This window comes from Podarcis gaigeae, assembly GCF_964106915.1.
Source record: "Podarcis gaigeae genome assembly, chromosome: 10".
Lineage (NCBI taxonomy): Eukaryota > Metazoa > Chordata > Lepidosauria > Squamata > Lacertidae > Podarcis > Podarcis gaigeae.
In genome coordinates, this window is record NC_139686.1 from 9,328,869 (window position 1) to 9,345,951 (window position 17,083).

At 44.0% G+C, this 17,083-nt stretch overlaps 1 protein-coding gene across 1 annotated transcript in view; it reads right to left on the bottom strand.

The window, feature by feature from the left end:
- The window catches only part of ITIH5 (inter-alpha-trypsin inhibitor heavy chain 5), a 73,926-nt gene that overhangs the window by 36,362 nt on the left and 20,481 nt on the right, over positions 1-17,083 (bottom strand). The window contains exons 5-7 of the mRNA XM_083700117.1: positions 16,124-16,374; positions 7,956-8,125; positions 5,553-5,669 (exon numbers count right to left, since the gene is read on the bottom strand). Of these exons, the coding sequence (XP_083556243.1) occupies positions 5,553-5,669; positions 7,956-8,125; positions 16,124-16,374 (538 nt within the window). The remainder of the gene's footprint in view (positions 1-5,552; positions 5,670-7,955; positions 8,126-16,123; positions 16,375-17,083) is intronic.

Below are 17,083 nucleotides of genomic sequence, written 5' to 3' on the forward strand. Positions count from 1 at the left end.
CAGCGCGAGCTGGACCTCCAACGCCCTGTACCTTTCTTCCAGGCTTGGACCTGCTCCCGCTCCAGCTGCTCCGGTTCCTGCTGGTTCACTCATGATGCCCTCTGCTTGCACAAGCTGCTTTCAGAGACTGTCAGATTGCTGTGATGGGATAATGAGCTGCTTGTGCGTAAAAGCTTGATCCCTCTGGGGTTTGGCTGGTCATCCAAACCGAGGCACTAACGGAGCCCCCAAAGCATGGCTCCGTCAGTCGCTGGTAGAATCTGACAGTGGGCGTCTACGGAACTTACGCCAACATAAAAGCTGTTTGACGGACATGCGCCTTCGTGACTCTCTGCGTGACAGTTTCCGGCGAAGGGTGGGAGTTCCTAAGGGGGGTCTTGTTCCCTCTTCACTATTCTCACTAGAAGTATCCCAGAGCCTCCCCTCCGCTGTAACTCCTGCACTCCCCCTGCTGGTTCCTTCTTCTGCTGCAGAGTCTCTCCTATTCTCCTGGAGCCTGTCCACCACCTGTCCTTCCGATGGCAGTTCCCTGACAATTATATACGCTTTCCCAAAAACCCTTAACCTTTCTGCATTCCCACCACATGTGGAAAAAGGATCCCTCTTTTTCCTTGCATTTCCAGCATTTGTTACAAGTTTTATACATTTTTGCAGGAGTTATATGCCATCGGTAAAACATCTTCATGAGGTTCTCCTTTAACATTATGCAGGCTGTAAATTTAAGGTTTTTTTTCCAAAGTTTCTCCCACTCTTCATAATATATGTTGTGACCGATGTCCCTAGCCCAGTGAATCATCACCGACTTCACTTCCTCGTCTATCAAATTCCACTCTAATAGTTGATTGTACATTTTAGATAGTATTTTATAGTCATTGTTTATTATTTCGGTCTGGAATTTAGAATCTTTATCCGCATATCCTCTCTTTAATATCTTGCTTAAACATTTCATTTATTTGGAAGTAGTGTAGCCAATCAAATACTTTTTCTTTAACCTGGTCATACGGTTTCATTTTCCATGTCCCCCCTACTTTAATTAACAGTTGTTCATAGGTTATCCAATCACCTCTCATATTTACCTTTTTCACACTCATAGCTTCTAATGGGGGTAGCCAGTGTGGTACTTTAGGTTCTAATAGAAATCTATTCCTCTCCCATACTTCGATCAGAGGGCCTCTAAAGATGTGGGTTTCAAAACCCTTATGGATTTTCCTCTTTTCATGCCATAAATACGCATGCCATCCTACTCTATTGTCAAATCCCTCCAGATCTAGCAGTTCCTTGTTTTCCAATTTTATCCACATTTTCAACCAGCAAAGGCACGATGCCTCGTAATATAATTTCAAGTCTGGCAGGGCAAATCCCCCCCTTTCTTTAGCTTCTGTTAAGAGTTTAAACTTAATTCTTGGATTTTTGCCCTGCCAGACATATTTTGAGATCTCTCTTTGCCACTCTTTAAATACCTTGGTGCCCTTAATTATCGGTATATTCTGAAACAAAAATAACATTCTCGGGAGCACATTCATCTTGATTAAGGCTATCCTACCCCAGAATGACAATCTAAACTTCCCCCACCTCTCAAGGTCCTTCCTTATCTCTTTCCATACCAGCTCATAGTTGTTCTTAAATAGATCTATATTTTTCGGGGTTATCCATATTCCTAAGTATTTCACCTTTTTGGCCACCTCTATTTCTGTTTGTTGTTGCATTTCCTCGATTGCTTTCGAGTCCATATTCTTCACCATTATTTTAGTCTTTCTTTTATTTAATTTGAAGCCAGCCACCTTACCGAATCGTTCAAATTCTTCCAGTATCTCTTTTGTTGAGCTCATCGGATCTGTTGTTATTACTAAGTCGTCTGCGAACGCCTTGACTTTATATTCGTTTTGACCAATTGTAATCCCTTTTATCTTCTTGTTTTGTCTTATTGAATTCAAAAGTATTTCCAATACTATTATAAACAACAACGGGGAAAGTGGGCAACCCTGTCTCGTTCCTTTCGCTATCATTATTTCTTCTGACACCACGTTATTTATAATCAGTTTTGCCTTTTGCTCCGTGTAAATTGCCTTTATTCCATTGAAAAATTCCGGGCCGACCTCCATGTATTCTAACTGTTTTAGTAAAAAATCCCAAATTATATTATCGAATGCTTTCTCTGCATCCACGAACATCAATATAGCTTGCTTTTCGCTCCTGGCCGACAGATATTCTATAGTGTTTATTATATTTCTAATATTGTCTTTCATTTGCCTGCCAGGCAGAAAGCCCGCTTGATCTCCATGAATATATTCTAACCAAATATTTTTAACTCTACTTGCCAATATTCCTGCAAAGATCTTATAATCAACATTCAATAATGAGATCGGCCTATAGTTTTTGACTTGCAGCAGGTCTGAATCTTGTTTTGGGATTAAAGTAATAAATGTGTCTTTCCATGTATCTGGTATTTCTCTTTCTTTCAGGATGTTATTCATTACTTCTCTTAATGGTGTCGATAATATAGTTTCCATTTCTTTATAGTAGCTTGCCGTGAAACCATCCGGGCCCGGGGCTTTCCCTCTTTTTAATTCTTTTATTGTTAATTTTATTTCTTCTATCTCTATTGGGATGTTCAGTTGCTCTTTTTTCTCTATCGGTATCTTCTTCACCTGCTTGTCCTTCAAAAATCTTTCTATTTTCCTCTGGTTGTTTCTCTCTCTGTTTTTATATAATCCTCTATAATAGTCTAGAAAAGCTTTCCTTATTTCCTTAGGATGAGTTATTTCTTCTCCATCCACTGCAATTTTATTTATTGTACTTTGTTCCTTTCTTTTTTTAGTCTGCCACGCCAGGAGTTTCCCTGACTTATTCGCAAACTTGAACGTTCTTTGTCTTAGTTTTTTGATGTTCCATTCCACTTCTCTGTTTATTAATGTTGCATACTGGGCTTGCAAGACTTTAATGTTTTCTTTTATTCTCCTATTATTAGGCTTTTTGACTAGCTTTTCCTCATTGTCCATTATCTGTTTCAGAATGTCTTTTTCCCCTTTTTCCCTTCCTTTATTTTTAATGGCATTCTGCTGGATGAAAAAGCCCCTCATCATTGCCTTGCCTGCATCCCACACCACTTTAGTTTTTGTACCTTTGTTCATATTATCCTTAAAGAATTCTGTCATCCTTTTCTGCGCTTTTTCTACAATTTCTTGATCGTCTAAGAGATAGTCCTTCAGTCTCCATCTAAAGGTACCTTCTTCCTGGCCTTTCAGTTCCATCTTTATTGGATTATGATCAGATATTGTTTTAGCCTGGATCTCTACCCGTATGATTCTTGGTGTTAATTCATTCGAGACCCAGATCTGATCTATTCGGGACAATGACTGATTGGGCTCAGAGTAGTACGTGAATTGCTTTCCCAGTGGATGTCTAAGTCTCCAGGCGTCTATTAGGTTACAATTTTTGACCAATGAGAAAAAAGTTCTGGGCAGCTTCCCTTCCTTACCCCCTCCGTCTCTAAGTCTGTCCATTTCTAATGAAACCACCCCGTTCATATCCCCCAATATAATCATTTTTTGGTCTACATAATCAGCTAGTTTTTCTTCCAAGGTTTTATAGAACTCAGACTTATTATCATTTGGGGCATATAACCCCACTATAATTAGGTTTTGTCCATGCCATTTAATTTGTACCATCATTATCCTTCCTTCTTCATCTTTGAAGATTTGCTGAGCCTCAATTTGTTTTTTAACATAGATGACCACTCCTCTTTTTTTGACTTTGTCAGATGATATGAACTCATTTCCCAGTCTTTTATTTATCAAAATTCTTTTATGTTTTCTTGCTATATGAGTCTCCTGTAAGCAAATAATGTCTACACTTTCTTTTTTCAAGATTTGTTCAATTTTATTCCGTTTTTTCCTCTCGTTTATCCCATTAATATTCCAGCTCCAAATCTTTAACACCATGGTGCTTAAGTTTAACCTAATTTACTTCCCTTTTTATATTTCAGTTGTTTCTTCTTCCTCCTGTTCTTCTTCTTCTCCTCGTGTCCCTTCTGTTTCCTCCTCTGTCTCTTCCTCTACACCTCCTGCTGCCTCTCCTATTTTATCTTCCTCTTTTTCTAGTCTCAGTTCTTTTTATTTTCTTAGGAATTTATTAGTTTCTTCTGGACTTGTCAATCTATGCCTCTTACTTCTGTACATAAATGAGACGCCCTCCGGAAACTCCCATTTAAACTCGATATTATTTTTCTTCAGCGTCTGTACCATTGCTTTATACGGCTCTCTACGTTTCAGAATTCTAATTGGTATATCTTTGAAAATTATTATGTAATTCCCGTTAATGCACAGTCTTTTTTCTCTGTTTTTTTTGCAAAATCATATTTCTCATTTCCTTTTCTTTAAATGTAATCAGGCAGTCTCCTACAAATTTTTTAGCTCTGGTTGTTTTTACTTTCAATCTAAATGCCGTTTGTACTGATTTTGCCATCTCTTCTATTGGCATTTCCATCCATTGAGCTAATTCTACTATCAAATTCTCTTTAATGTTTTCTCCTTTTGTTTCTGGAACTGCTCTGAGTCTTAAATTAACCTCCCTCTGTCTTAATCATTCATAGCAATTATGTCTTTCAGATCTTCTTGCACTTTACTTAGTTCTAGCACCTCTACTTTAATCCTCTCTTCCTCACGTCTTACCTCCTTCAATTCTAGTCTCGTCTTTTTCAGTCCCTCTTCTGCTACCTGTGTTCTCCTAAACACTTCCTTTATTTGCCCTTTTAATTCATTGACTGTTTCGTCCATTTTTTTATCCATTTTCCCTATCTTATTGTCTACTTGTTCTAATTTTACTTCTAAATTTTTTTCGCTTTGTTTAATTTCCGCAAACATTCTTAGTATATCTGCCTTAAAGTCTTGTTCTTGTTTGGATCCCTTTCTTTCCGATGGTGTCCCCCCCTCCCCCCTCTTTGCTGTGTTTGACATTGTCCCCAAATTACAATTATAAAACCACCACCCTTCACCTGATTATTGAATACAATACAATAACCAAATTTACAAAGACCCCAAATGATACCGCTATGACCAATATAGTCCAGTAATAATTTCAGCGGACCGGCAGACCAGCAGCCTTCTTTCTCCTCTTCTTGCCTCTATTCAGGCTAATCCACGTATTTACTTAGTCTTCTTCCTCCTCTTTGACTTAATTGTCAAGTCACCGTTTAAGTTCAGTTTTATATTCCCTTCAAATTCCTATAAACATGACCTCCTCAGTCCAAAATACTTAAAAAGTTCATGAAGAGAAGCTGGTATCAAAATAGAGTCTATCTGCCAAGTATAGAATGTATTCCTGTTAGTAAAGAGTTGTGGGGCTATAGGGGAGTCACAAAAATAGATAGAGTCTATAAAAAAGAAGGAAAGGAAAAAAAAAGACCAAATTGCGGTATTGTATTCTCTCCACTAGGTGTCGTCTGTTATTATAGCAGACTTCGTAGGAGAAGAGAGGGACTTCAAGCGAGAGTATCTGAGTTTCCACTTTATATCTGTTAAATGTTACTATAACCCAGAACCCCAGACTCTCACCTGCCTCAGCTTGGTTCCCACCATGGAGGCACTGCTGTCCAGCACAAACACCACGTTCTTCGGCAATGGAGGGAGGTCCTTGGGGGCAAAATAGTGCACAAAGTATCCATTCAAAACCTGGTGGGATGAGAAAGAAAGAAATCAGGAGCTTAGCGCTGTGCCAACCACCTTGTAGAACTTCAGACCCAGGAAGTCCCACACAGCCAAGCCTAAAGGATGCTAGCAGCCCAGGTGTCACTGCAGAACTCTGGGAAAAGGCAATGAAAACTGGTCCATTAAGAGCATAGGAAGAGCCTTTTGAATTTCTCTAATCTTCTTCTAAAGCCATCTAGGTTGGTGGCCCAAACTGCCTCCTGTGAAAGCAGGTTCATCAGTATGTGCTTTTTCATCTCTCCCAAATCTTCCAACAGAATGGGAAGAATAGAATCATAGAATCATAGAGTTGGAAGAGACCACAAGGGCCATCGAGTCCAACCCCCTGCCAAGCAGGAAACACCATCAGAGCACTCCTGACATATGGTTGTCAAGCCTCTGCTTAAAGACCTCCAAAGAAGGAGACTCCACCACACTCCTTGGCAGCAAATTCCACTGTTGAACAGCTCTTACTGTCAGGAAGTTCTTCCTAATGTTTAGGTGGAATCTTCTTCCACCTAGTTTGGATCCATTGCTCCGTGTCCGCTTCTCTGGAGCAGCAGAAAACAACCTTTCTCCCTCCTCTATGTGACATCCTTTCATATATTTGAACATGGCTATCATATCACCCCTTAACCTCCTCTTCTCCAGGCTAAACATGCCCAGCTCCCTTAGCCGTTCCTCATAAGGCATCGTTTCCAGGCCTTTGACCATTTTGGTTGCCCTCCTCTGGACACGTTCCAGTTTGTCAGTGTCCTTCTTGAACTGTGGTGCCCAGAACTGGACACAGTACTCCAGGTGAGGTCTGACCAGAGCAGAATACAGTGGCACTATTACTTCCCTTGATCTAGATGCTATACTCCTATTGATGCAGTCCAGAATTGCATTGGCCTTTTTAGCTGCTGCGTCACACTGTTGGCTCATGTCACGTTTATGGTCAACCAAGACTCCTAGATCCTTTTCACATGTACTGCTCTCAAGCCAGGTGTCACCCATCTTGTATTTGTGCCTCTCATTTTTTTTGCCCAAGTGCAATACTTTACATTTCTCCTTGTTAAAATTCATCTTGTTTGTTTTGGCCCAGTTCTCTAATCTGTCAAGGTCGTTTTGAAGTGTGATCCTGTCCCCTGGGGTGTTAGCAACCCCTCCCAGTTTGGTGTCATCTGCAAATTTGATCAGGATGCCCTTGAGTCCATCATCCAAGTTGTTGATAAAGATGTTGAATAAGACCAGGCCCAAGACAGAACCCTGTGGCACCCCACTAGTCACTCTTCTCCAGGGTGAAGAGGAACCATTGATGAGCACCCTTTGGGTTCAGTCAGTCAGCCAGTTACAAATCCACTGAGTGGTAGCATAGTCAAGACCGCATTTTACCAGCTTCTTTACAATAGGGCAAATTGGAATTGGTTGGCTGCGTCTGTTGTTGGCTCCGGCGCCACCTACTGTTCACCTCCCTCCTTCCTGTCCTACCAATTGCAATGAGCCTCAGTCTCCAGTTATCGGCCAAAGATCTGGGCGTTGCTTAGATCTCAGCAAACTGTCCGCGCCTTCAGATCCATGACTACAAGGTAACTGGTCGGGTCTGATCCAGGTTTGAATAGCAGCTTTTAGGAACTAGTTGCTGTTACAGGATCAAGATCAAAATTTGGGGAAAGGAAGAGATTATCTCTATCCCCTTGACCGTGCCCATTGCATAACAAAAGGTTATGCTTAATTATAAGTTCACAAAGTTATTTCCCAGCGTGGTTAGAGATGGTGTCCATTGCTGCCCTCTGACAGATTTCAGGTTCGTCCTCCAAGTTTAGTCCAGATAATATTGTATTTTGTGCGGAAACAAGGCTGATCCGGGCATTGAAGTCGCCTCCCAAGACAAGCCAAGGGTTGGGTGACAGAGAGTCTATACTTTCGAGCAGGTGGTCAAGTTTTCCCCAATATGTTCTCAGTTCCTCAGAAGACTTTACTGGAGGTATGTACACACAGATACAGAAAGTATTTCTCAGGAGACTATCAGAAAGGGACAACGCTTAAAAATTAGGAGTGGTCAACGAGGGATACTGTTGAATTGATACATTAAGAGAAGTGGACCCCAGCACCGCCAGCCACCTGCTAGGCCTTCCATTCCTTACAGTTTTAATCATGCATTGCTTCTGGGATTTCCCAGGAGGCTTAAATCTACCAACCCACCCATGCCAATTTGCACTGTGTTGGCCAGGTAGCCTTTTCCCTTCAGAAACCTCTTTCACGAATTGCACAGCAAATAATGAATGCTACCTGGACATCTCCAACACTCAGCTCCCTGTTGACGTCGTATCTGACAACAAAATCTCCCAGGACACCATTCCGTGCGATTTTTGATTGCTGGACAAGGTTGGGACTGAAGGTCACCTTGGCTAAAGTTTTTGTCTGGCCAACCACTGTCGAGGGTGGTGGGGAGATGTCATCTGGTGGGGAAACACACCGTTAAGTACCTATGACAAGCTTCGTAAACAAGATCACAGCATGCTGTAACATTTTGTCGCAGTACCCACTTGTATTGCTGACTCTGGAACCCTGCAGCAAGCTTGTTCGTTATAACTCTGGCCCTTAATTGATCCCTGCATTGCTTTGGGATCCTTCCAACTCTATAATTTTATGATTATTACTGTCAAAAACGGTGGTGCAAAATTCAAAGAGCACTTGGTTGTTTTTTTCAACCTTAAAACTGGTTCTGCACAAGTCTTTAATTTTTTTTAATGAAAATTTGAATGCAACAGTTTAGTGCAAAAATCTCCTAATATACACATATCCGTATGCTGCCTTGCCTAATAGACACATTTTTGACAAGACAATTTTCTCTAATTTATTGCATTTTTGTATGACATTTCCAGCGATATATGCATATTGTGCACACCTTACTGTAGTATATACATTCTGGTACACCTTTAGGGTTGCCATAATTTGAAGAGCAAAAAATGGGACACATTTGCCTACTACTGCTTTTAACTATTCATTGCTACGACAACTCTACCTGGAAAAAGAGGACATGTCCTGGAAAAAGAGGACATATGGCAACCAGCTGGAGAATTGCAAGGCAAGCGTCAGATAAGTAAAGGTAAAGGTAAAGGGACCCCTGACCATTAGGTCCAGTTGTGGCTGACTGGGGTTGCGGCACTCATCTCGCTTTACTGGCCAAGGGAGCCAGCATACAGCTTCCGGGTCATGTAGCCAGCATGACTAAGCCACTTCTGGAGAATCAGAGCAGCGCACGGAAACGCCGTTTACCTTCCCGCCAGAGTGGTACCTATTTATCTACTTGCACTTTGACATGCTTTCGAACTGCTAGGTTGGCAGGAGCTGGGACCGAGCAACAGGAGCTCACCCTGTCGCAAGGATTCGAACCACCGACCTTCTGAACGGCAAGCCCTAGGCTCTGTGGTTTAACCCACAGCGCCACCCACGTCCTTACAGATAAGTAGCTCATTGCAAATTGGGTAAGTTCAACTTTAAATGTGAACTGAATCTAATTTCATAGAATTATAGAGTTGCAAGGGACTCCCGGGGGTCATCTAGTCCAACCCTTTGCAATGCAGGAATCTCCTCTAAAGCATCCATGACAGATGGCCACCCAACCTCTGCTTAAAAACATCCAAGGAAGGAGAGTCCACCACCTTCTGAGAGAGCCAGCCCTGCTGTTGAGGAGCTCTCACCATCAAAAAGTTCTTCGTCCATCTATAGCTGAGAATAAAATGACATTTCAGCAGGGATGGAGAGAGGAACTCAGGACTTTTGATGTCATCTGGAATAAAGCCTGGACATGAGATCATCCAAAAGGGCAAAACATATTGGCTTCAGTTTCCTAGCCATCATTTTGTTGGTGGCAGCCCAAATCATTATAATAACTAATTTTTAATAGCCCAACACCTGCCTGGCTCAGAAAACAGTTTTCCAAAAGTTGGTGGTTTGCAAGTTTCCTGCCTGGGGAAAACAAAATAGCTGGGTTCGCACGTATCTTACTAAGCGAGCTGTCCATTTGCAGCCAACTATTTCATCGTCAGTCCTTCCTGACAGCTAATTCTCCCCTGATCCCCTTGCTGGCCCAAACAGGACTAATTTAGCCAGCTAGCCCTGGTGATCATCTAATGTTTATTGGATGGATTTCCCCCCTAAATTGATTTTTGAATTCTGAATTTATTGTTATTCACGCTCTATACTGTATTTTATGCTGTTGCATCAATTAAGTGTTTTAAATTTGTCGTTAGCTGCTCTGAGCCCAGTTTTCTGAACCGGGAAGGGCGAGGTATAAATAAAAAATTATTATTATTTATTATTCCTCTTCTTGTTCAAGATGTAGCATTTTTCTATCCCTCATTAATAGAGGGTTTCCGGGACATGTGGGTGCAGTTGACGTAAAAGCAAGCAAGGTTGGTCTTAATTTAAGGGTCCATCAGGAAAGGTTCATGAAGGCAACAGACTTACTACCTGCAGAGGAAGACTAGAGGAGCCCTTTTCATGAGTGGAGAAGGAGTTCACTGTGGAGGGGCATTGGGACGAGTGAACCCCTCAATTCTGGTTTCTCTCAGTTTCCATTCCTAAATTCAATTCTCCATAACATTTCCATTCACTTCCTAAAACCCTCGTAACAACCCACAAGCACTTAAAGGTGAATTTCCCGTAATACACAACTGTGTGACACAGTTTTGTATGCAATTTTTGTATACATTTTTGCAAAGCAATTTCCCCTAAAACAATACACGTCTGCATGTTGCCTTAACCCAGTGTTTCTCAACCTGTGGGTCCCCAGATGTTGTTGGACTACAACTCCCATCATTACTAGCCAGCATGACCATTGGTCAGGGATGATGGGAGTTGTAGTCCAACAACATCTGGGGACCCACAGGTTGAGAACCGCTGCCTTAACCAGTATATATATATATGCAATTTCATGCACAATTAAACCCAGCGTGTGACTTTTTGTGCACACTATTTCGCTGGAGAACTGCATTCTAAATTCGGCAAAGTGTGAATTTTGAAGGATGGTTGCGTTTCGGTTCAGGTGTTGCCTCGAAGAGTTCAAATTAGACAGGTCCACCTTTAAATGAGAATGGAGTCAAATTTACTCCCATCCGCAGGGAGACAGGGGTGGAATCTAGACGCATACTGTGAAAATGCTTTTAAAAAAAAGAAGAAACGTTTTGAAAAATATATCAAATTTGCCATAAGCTCACCATCGCCATCTAGTGTCACATTTGTCTAATGCACTTAAAACATTGCATTTGCAGCTGTATAACTGAGCCATAGTCCATCTGAGCATCTTACAAGCAGAACATGAAGACTACCTTCTGTCTCCAGAGGAAGATTACAGCCCCTTTCCAATGCATGGAAAGGAAGTTTAAGTGTGGGATTTTGAATGGGAAATGACTGGAGGGAAAGGGATTTTTCTGTTGGTTTTTCTAGATCATAAACACCCACAGTTGTTTTCCATTGTGAAGACAGCTGCAGCAAAGAGACTATTACACCCATCTGCCATGTAAACATCTTGTTTGACTCCAACACAGCAAGAAGTGAGGATGGGATCTTGGAAAAGGCTTTAATGCCACCGAATTTCTTGCAACAGACACAGGCTGCTGTTCTTGAAATCTAAGCGTTGGCACACGACAGAGGTTCAATCCCCACCTTGGGTCGTTTAGCAAGACAGCCTTGCTAATTTAGCACAGTGTTTGCTAGGCTAAGGGACAGCGTCCTCATCCTTTCCCGCAGAGCTGCCAGTGTACAAAGGAACAATAAAAACTATGGACAGGGAAACACAGAGGAGTGGCAGAATGCCTCTGCGTCGCCTGCTGGCTACTGCTTTTGGCAAACAGGGGGATTTCCATCACTGTAAAGCAGCTGGATTTCCTATGCGATTTGGCACAGCCAGATGGAAAAAACAATTTGCTTAAAATAAGCACGTTCCCAGGAGGAGATCAGGAGTCAGGGAGAATTGTTCTCAGATGCCGAAAAGTATTTTATTTCTCTGTTTACGTTTCCATCCCATCCTATGACAGGGTGACATGCATCTCTCTGCACTGGAACCTCGCAACAACCCTGTGGGGTAGGTACTGCTTGAGAGTAGGTAATAATAATAATAATAATAATAATAATAATAATATTTATTATTTATACCCCACCCATCTGGCTGAGTTTCCCCAGCTGCTCTATAGGATACAGGATATCCTATATAGGATATATATTCTATATAGGATATAGAAAAGGATATAGAAAACATAGTAAATTATCAATCATTTTAAACTTCCCAATTCTAATTGGTCAATTTTGGTTTCTCTCAGGGGGTTTTCTTCTTCTTTCAAACTTAGATTCAGTTCCACAAATTTCTGCACCTGTTTCTGATTTATTTGTTTAAAATCCACGTGTGGTGCACATCTACCAATTTACTAAAATATTTGTATACCACTGTGTCGCAAAGCATTCATTGAAGTGGTTTGCAACAATAAAAACCATATAATAAAAATCATTAAAATAGTAAAACCCAGACATTTAATCATTGCGGAAGGAAGTATTCTTAATTGCCTGTATAGGCCTGGTGGAATAGAAAAGTTCTCAGCGTTCATTTAAAAGCTGGCACAGAAGGCATCCGCTGAATCTCTAATGGCAAAATATTCAATGGTACTGGGCCACTTTCTCCTAATACACAATTTTGTGTCTGCAAATTTGCAAAACACACGCAGGTCCCGCTATATGTCCATGCAAAAATTCACTTATCCAGACACAAAAAATTATACCCAGACCTTGCTACCTGCACAGCTGACTCAGATATCCGAACAGATGGAGCTCGCCATCTTCCTTACTGCTTTGTGCCCTGCTAGTCAACTGTGGCCACTTGTGGGCAAGAGCCATGGAAAGAGGGAGCAGGAAGTGAGAACGGACAAATCAGGGAGCAGAACAGATTGGACAAACCAGTGTTTCTTTTGCCTCTCTTTTGCTGGTTGGCTGGTGGCCATTTTTGGAAGAAACCATGGTAGTGGCAGAGGTGGAGAAACCATGGATTGGAAACGCTCCCAAAGGAAATAAAGGAAGCCATCAGCCCACTAAGCAAACCCTCAATGAATTAACGGTTTCCTGGGAATGCATTGTGTTCAGTAAGCGGGACCTGTGCGTATACATATTTTTGAGGTTTCCTTGAACTCTGATAGTGCCTCTTGCTTCCCTGGATGAAGAAACTAGCCCACTGTACAGAGGTCAAGGTTGCCTCTGGCCATGCCCTCCTCTCCCAGCTGGCCCCAGGAAGATTGTCTAGAATGGAATTTGGCCCTTGGTGTGATGCCCTGGGACTTGGGCTCGGGCTCGGAACCAGAGGAGACTCAGTCTGCACCGGATCCTTTGCCTCAGGCGGCAACAGAACCGAGTCTGGGGCCTGATTCTGAAGAGCCCCAGTCTGCACAGGTTCCCTTGCAACAAGCACCAGCTGGGCCGAGTCAGGGGCCTGAGCCTGCCCTGGCTCCAGATGCAGGGATTACCTTGTTGCCTTCAGCTAGGCCGGGGGTCGGCAACCTGCGGCTCCAGAGCCGCATGTGGCTCTTTAAAGCCTTTGCTGCGGCTCCGGGGAGGAGGCGATGGGAGGAGGCGAGGAGCGGAGGCGAGGGGAGGAGGCGAGGAGTGGAGGCGAGGGGAGGAGGCGAGGGGAGGAAGCGAGGGGCGGAGGCGAGGGGAGGAGGCGAGGGGAGGAGGCGAGGAGTGGAGGCGAGGGGAGGAGGCGAGGGGAGGAGGCGAGGAGTGGAGGCAAGGGGAGGAGGCGAGGGGAGGAGGCGAGGAGTGGAGGCGGGGGGAGGAGGCGAGGGGAGGAGGCGAGGGGAGGAGGCGAGGAGTGGAGGCGAGGGGAGGAGGCGAGGGGAGGAGGCGAGGAGTGGAGGCGAGGAGTGGAGGCGAGGGGAGGGGAGGAGGCGAGGAGTGGAGGCGAGGGGAGGAGGCGAGGGGCGGAGGCGAGGGGAGGAGGCGAGGGGAGGAGGCGAGGAGTGGAGGCGAGGGGAGGAGGCGAGGAGTGGAGGCGAGGGGAGGAGGCGAGGCGAGGGGAGGAGGCGGAGGAGTTAGTTGCCTGAAGCCCCTTTTTAAACTTAAGCAGGGGGAAGTTTGGTGAATTGTTCTTTCCTTGGGGAAAGCAGGCTGCATTGAAAGGGGCCGTATACACTGGTCACTGTTTTGAAGGGGAGTGAAGAACACACACTCAAAAAAAGGTAACTTGTTAATTTTATTTCTATGAGGAGTAATTCTGAGGGGTCAAACAAATGAATAATAAAAAGGTATTTTTATAATGACGAATGCCTCATTATTAATTATTATTTACATCAGCCACTGATTATGATTTATGGTACACTGGGGCCCTGATTAATTTTCTATGGCATTTTGGGGCATTGATTATTGGGCATAGCAAGTTGCGGTCGCGTGGAATTTGTGCTTTGTGACTGTTTGAGGTGGGGTTTTTTTCTTGGGAGGCTGGGCGGTGCGAAGAGAGGGAGGCTTGTGGTAGTGTCGGGGCTTGTCTCTAGCAAAGTAAGTCCTCGCCATTTGGTCACATGCGCAGCATTCTAGTTGTGGGGGTTAGGTGGCTTCGGCGCTCCAACGCTTGCTTTGCCGGCTGCTTTCAAAAGCGTCGGAAACAGCTGTGCTGTTGCTGGGTAACCGGATCATCCCAGCAGCCATCTTATCTGCCCATGTGGTCTTCTGAGGCGGCCGCCATCTTACTATAGGAAATTCCACGTGGGAGTTAGTTGCCTGAAGCCCCTTTTTAAACTAAGCAGGGGGAAGTTTGGTGAATAGCTAACACTTTCCTTGGGGAACGTTATGCAACAGCTTATTGCTGGTCTTTCACGCCTTTGTAAGCAGGCTGCATTGAAAGGGGCCATATACACTGGTCACTGTTTTGAAGGGGAGTGAAGAACACACACTCAAAAAAAGGTAACTTGTTAATTTTATTTCTATGAGGAGGAGTAATTCTGAGGGGTCAAACAAATGAATAATAAAAAGGTATTTTTATAATGACGAATGCCTCATTATTAATTATTATTTACATCAGCCACTGATTATGATTTATGGTACACTGGGGCCCTGATTAATTTTCTATGGCATTTTGGGGCATTGATTATTGGGCATAGCAAGTTGCGGTCGCGTGGAATTTGTGCTTTGTGACTGTTTGAGGTGGGGGTTTTTTCTTGGGAGGCTGGGCGGCGTGAAGAGAGGGATTATTTTTATAATGACGAGGATGACATTGGGCCCTCATTATTAATTATTATTTGCATCAGGCACTGATTATGATTTATGGTTTACTGGGGCCCTGGTTAATTTTCTGTGGCATTTTGTGGCATTGTTTATTGGGCATAGCAAGTCGCGGTCGCGTGGAATTCCACGTGGAGTTAGTTGCCTGAAGCCCCTTTTTAGTTGCTTGAAGCCCCTTTTTAAACTTAAGCAGGGGAAAGTTTGGTGAAAGTTTGGTGAATTGCTGCCAAGGAGTGTGGTGGAGTCTCCTTCTTTGGAGGTCTTTAAGCAGAGGCTTGACAACCATATCTCAGGAGTGCTCTGATGGTGTTTCCTGCTTGGCAGGGGGTTGGACTCGATGGAGTCCTGTCGATCTTCGGTTCCACATATGTATGTGAGCAGGTCTTCTCCAACATGAACTATATTAAAAACAAACACCGATCACGCCTCACAGATGACAGCTTGCAAGCCTGTGTGAAAATGAAGGTGACGTCTTACAGCCCTGATGTGCAGACACTGAGCACTGAGGTTCAGGAGCAAAAGTCCCATTAACCTGGTTACCTGGTTGTAAATTAAATATTTTAATTAGCTATTTGTCCTTTTTTCTTGAGATTGACAGCTGACTGCACGATCCTGTATATACAGCATTAAGGCAAGAAACAATATATACAGTGTTATATTTGTTTTAAATGTTGCAATGTTTTTGCGGCTCCCAGTTGTTGTTGTTTTTTTGGAAACGGGTCCAAGTGGCTCTTTTTGTCTTAAAGGTTGCAGACCCCTGAGCTAGGCCATCACTTACAGCTGCTCCACTACCAGTTGGGTCAGGGGAGGCTGAGGCAGCCCCTGGGTCTAGTAACCCACCGACATCTCCTGAGCTGCAAAGACTAAGGTCTGAGAGAAGGAGAGACCTGAGTAATCGCAGGGGGAGTGCTCGTCTTCGGGCAAGACAGGGAGGCGAGACGGTGGGGGATCAGGACCAGCCGCTATCCCAACAAAGATAAAAGGTTGTCAGACCCCGCCCCAGGTTTGCTAGAACCTGCCTGAGACCCTGTGCCTGACCTTGCCTGGTGTCCTGCCTTGTGTCCTGCCTTGGCTTGTTGGGCTGACTCCTCGCTGAACCCTTGGATTCGGGACCGGACCGGACCTGGTTAACCCCTGGGCCCAGCACAATTGCCTGAAAAGCATTCCTTGCCCCCGTGTTAAGTTCTACTCACCTTCACTGCTCCCATTGCCTCTGCTCTTGCTGTTTTGGAGAGGCAGGACTTCCAGAGAGACGATGCCCGAATTTTCAAGGATGTTCACCTCCACCCGTAGCTTCCCTACCAGCTGCTGAGGTCGGATGCTGACCGTGTACTGATACTTCCCCAACCGTCTCTGCAAAAGTTCCTCATAGTGCAACAGGAAGACGGCTTCTGTTTTCCGGGGAATTGTTCCGGAGGCTTTGAATGTCTCAACTCTGTGTTCCCTACCAGGAGAATTCAAAGGTGCAGTTAGCATGTGGGTTTCAATAGGGCACATCTTTTCATATACTTAGCACCTCATCCCCCATAGATGCAATAGGGCAGAAAGGAGACTACTTTGGTTGATATAGGTCTCAAAAGCCAGGAGGAGGTGGTAGCCATCGAAGCAACCACAGCTCAATGGTACAGTATCTGTTTTGTGGGCCTTCGTTGCAGTCAAACCAACAATTCATATTTTGCCAGATAGGCACATGAAGGGCTAAAGCTCACAGAGCTTTCCTGTAAAATTTGCCAGAGGGAACTCTGTGACATCACTTCCTTTGTCTGCCTTGGCAGGAAGCTGTAACACTACATCCTTCCTTCCTGCCCGGGCATCTCTTTTTTTCTTCCTCATGCCTCCAAGCTGACCACATGTGCTGCCTGAGCTCTGCGGCTCAGACACCATTTTCAACACAGATTTTGTACTTTTGTAACTTAGATGGTGGGGACGCAGGTGGCGCTGTGGTCTAAACCACTGAGCCTCTTGGGCTTGCTGATCAGAAGGTTGGCGGTTCGAATCCCCGCGACAGGGTGAGCTCCCATTGCATAGTCCCAGCTCCTGCCAACCTAGCAGTTCAAAACCATGTCAAAAAGTGCAAATAGGTACCGCTCCAGCCGGATAAATACATAAATAGGTACCGCTCCAGCCGGAAGGTAAATGGTGTTTCCATGCAC